Here is a 2,098-nt window from a genome sequence, read left to right as displayed (position 1 = left end):
GGGGGCCCGGGCGGCCGGGGCTGCTCGGCTCCACCGCCAGCCGGCCCGGAGAAGGCTTGTGGGTGGGAAGTGGCCTTGGGGGATGGAACGGAGCCAGGGCGGTGGCGGCGCAGATCGGTGCCCGGCTCCCGGGAACGGGAGGGAAAACTTCCACGTTTTGGCAAAGCGTGAGTTAGATGGAGCTGTTTAGCGTATTCGTATCCGTTTGGATGCGTGTGGCTTTGCTACGGGTTTATATCACAAATAAGGTGCGTTTAGGCCAAGAGATGGAACGGGTCTAGCAGTTCACGCGTTGTCTGAGCTTCGGAGGAGGCAGAAGGTGTTTTCTGCGCCGGGTGGGAGCAGGTTCCGCAGAAGAGCCCAACCACCGCTGGCAGCTCCAGCTGGGCCGGCTGCACTATCCACAGCGCTCGGAGCCCTCACCGTGACCGCTCCGCTTAGAGATCTGATTGGGACAGGCAGGAGTCTGTGCTTAAACTGCAGTTTTAAAAAAAAAAAAAAAGAAGCCACCACGTTATATAGCTGTTCAGCTAGATGCGCTCCTTGTGTTGCTTGCACGCTGGTAGATGCCTTCATGTGGATTGGCAAGCGTTGCTACTCCTCCTCATTTGGGATGCCCTTTCTGTCAGCAGAAGCCTGTTTGTGCTGGTAGTTCACCTCAGTGGAATAAGCTGTGTTGGCAGAGGGACTTCTTGCTGGTAGAACCATACCTACCGCTTGTCCTAACAAGGTTATGTTAGCCTCTGCTTGCACGTGGCAGAGCAAAGTGCATCTTTGGACCTCTGACAGAAGAGACCTGGAGAAGGGCATAAGAACAGCAAATGCACACTACACGTGCATGCCTGATGTACTCTCCCAGCCATACATAGCTTGAAGGCTCCTTCAGCTGGAGAGTCTTTCTAGCTTCCTCGTAGATGTTCCTGTTATTAATTTGTTCAGTTACTCTTTGATCTTACAGATGGTTTTGGTATCCACAACTGCCTGGAGCCGTTTGTTGTGGCGGAGAATAATTCACTGCAGTCACTCAGATGTGGTACTGGGCGTTTCAAACAAGTAGCTTGTTTACTTGGTGTCAGAAATGACTTGGTCTCTAAATTTCAAAACATAACTTTGTATTGACAGTCTTTTTGTGTTTTTCTCTAATAAATTGTATTCCTTTAGGCAACTTGTTGCAGCGCTGGAATGTTCCCATAAAACTGCAGATGAGCAGACAAGTGGCTAGCTCTGGTGTGCCCGGGGGCAAAGGCGATAGTTCTGTTTTTGTCCTTATTGTGGGCTTATCAACGTTAGGAGCGGGTGTCTATGTAAGTAGAAAGGTAGTTCATGGAAAGAAGCTGCAATACATCTCTCCTGTCAAGCGTCTGCTGTACTTCAGCTAACTTCACTTAGCTTTTTTGTCTCTATAGCTATTTCCTCCTTCAGAAAAATTAAAGGGGAGCTAACTGAGATGGCTGGAAATTAACTTCTTATGATATTTTTTTTTTTTCTGTAATTTCAGTTACCTTTTAGGTTGTTTTGGTTTGGGTTTTTTTTTTACTATAAAGGCACTTTTTTTTTTTTTTTTTACCTACTGTGACCAACCACAGCTCTGTCTGTTGTCCTGTATGTGATAGCAGCATATAGTTCAGGGAGCATTGGATGGCATATACTTTCAATAGCAAAGTAAACCATTCTTTGCCAAATCTCAATTCAGAACATCAGTGTTTATGTTGTGCAAGTATACCAAATCAACCCAAAACTGATAAGCGTACATTTATGTCCAATTCAAAAGGATAAAGCTTTTCAGCCCAACTTAAAGAGTAAATTACATTCCCACACAGCTGAAGAATAGCAGCATTACATAGGAGTGGACAGGTCCGAAGTTTACATCACACAAATCTTTTTTTCAAAATTCTTTCTCTTAGAGGACCATATTCATTAAGGTTGCGATTTTCTCCTGATGAAACTCTTCTCATGCAGAAGGCTCCTGGGAAATAAAAAAAATTCAAAAGAGTGCACGGAGGAAAAGTTTTTTCCTGTCCCCTTTAAATATTCTTTACTGTGCCTCGCTGTACTTGTTTAAGTAAACAAGGTAACTGAAATTGCAAAGCACATTCTG

At 45.4% G+C, this 2,098-nt stretch overlaps 2 protein-coding genes across 2 annotated transcripts in view; one reads left to right on the top strand and one right to left on the bottom strand.

Moving 5' to 3' along the window:
- MARS2 (methionyl-tRNA synthetase 2, mitochondrial) overlaps window positions 1-867 on the bottom strand; it is an 8,006-nt gene extending 7,139 nt beyond the window's left edge. Inside the window, exon 1 of the mRNA XM_009892054.1 lies at window positions 852-867. Within this exon, the coding sequence (XP_009890356.1) occupies window positions 852-867 (16 nt within the window). The remainder of the gene's footprint in view (window positions 1-851) is intronic.
- Window positions 868-1,028: 161 nt separating this feature from the next.
- AIFM1 (apoptosis-inducing factor, mitochondrion-associated, 1) overlaps window positions 1,029-2,098 on the top strand; it is a 16,746-nt gene continuing 15,676 nt past the window's right edge. The window contains 2 exon segments of the mRNA XM_009892053.1: window positions 1,029-1,053; window positions 1,162-1,308. Of these exon segments, the coding sequence (XP_009890355.1) occupies window positions 1,029-1,053; window positions 1,162-1,308 (172 nt within the window).

This window comes from Charadrius vociferus, unplaced genomic scaffold, assembly GCF_000708025.1.
Source record: "Charadrius vociferus isolate BGI_N301 unplaced genomic scaffold, ASM70802v2 scaffold1279, whole genome shotgun sequence".
NCBI classification, from domain to species: Eukaryota; Metazoa; Chordata; class Aves; order Charadriiformes; family Charadriidae; genus Charadrius; species Charadrius vociferus.
This window is presented reverse-complemented; position numbering and strand designations above follow the sequence as displayed.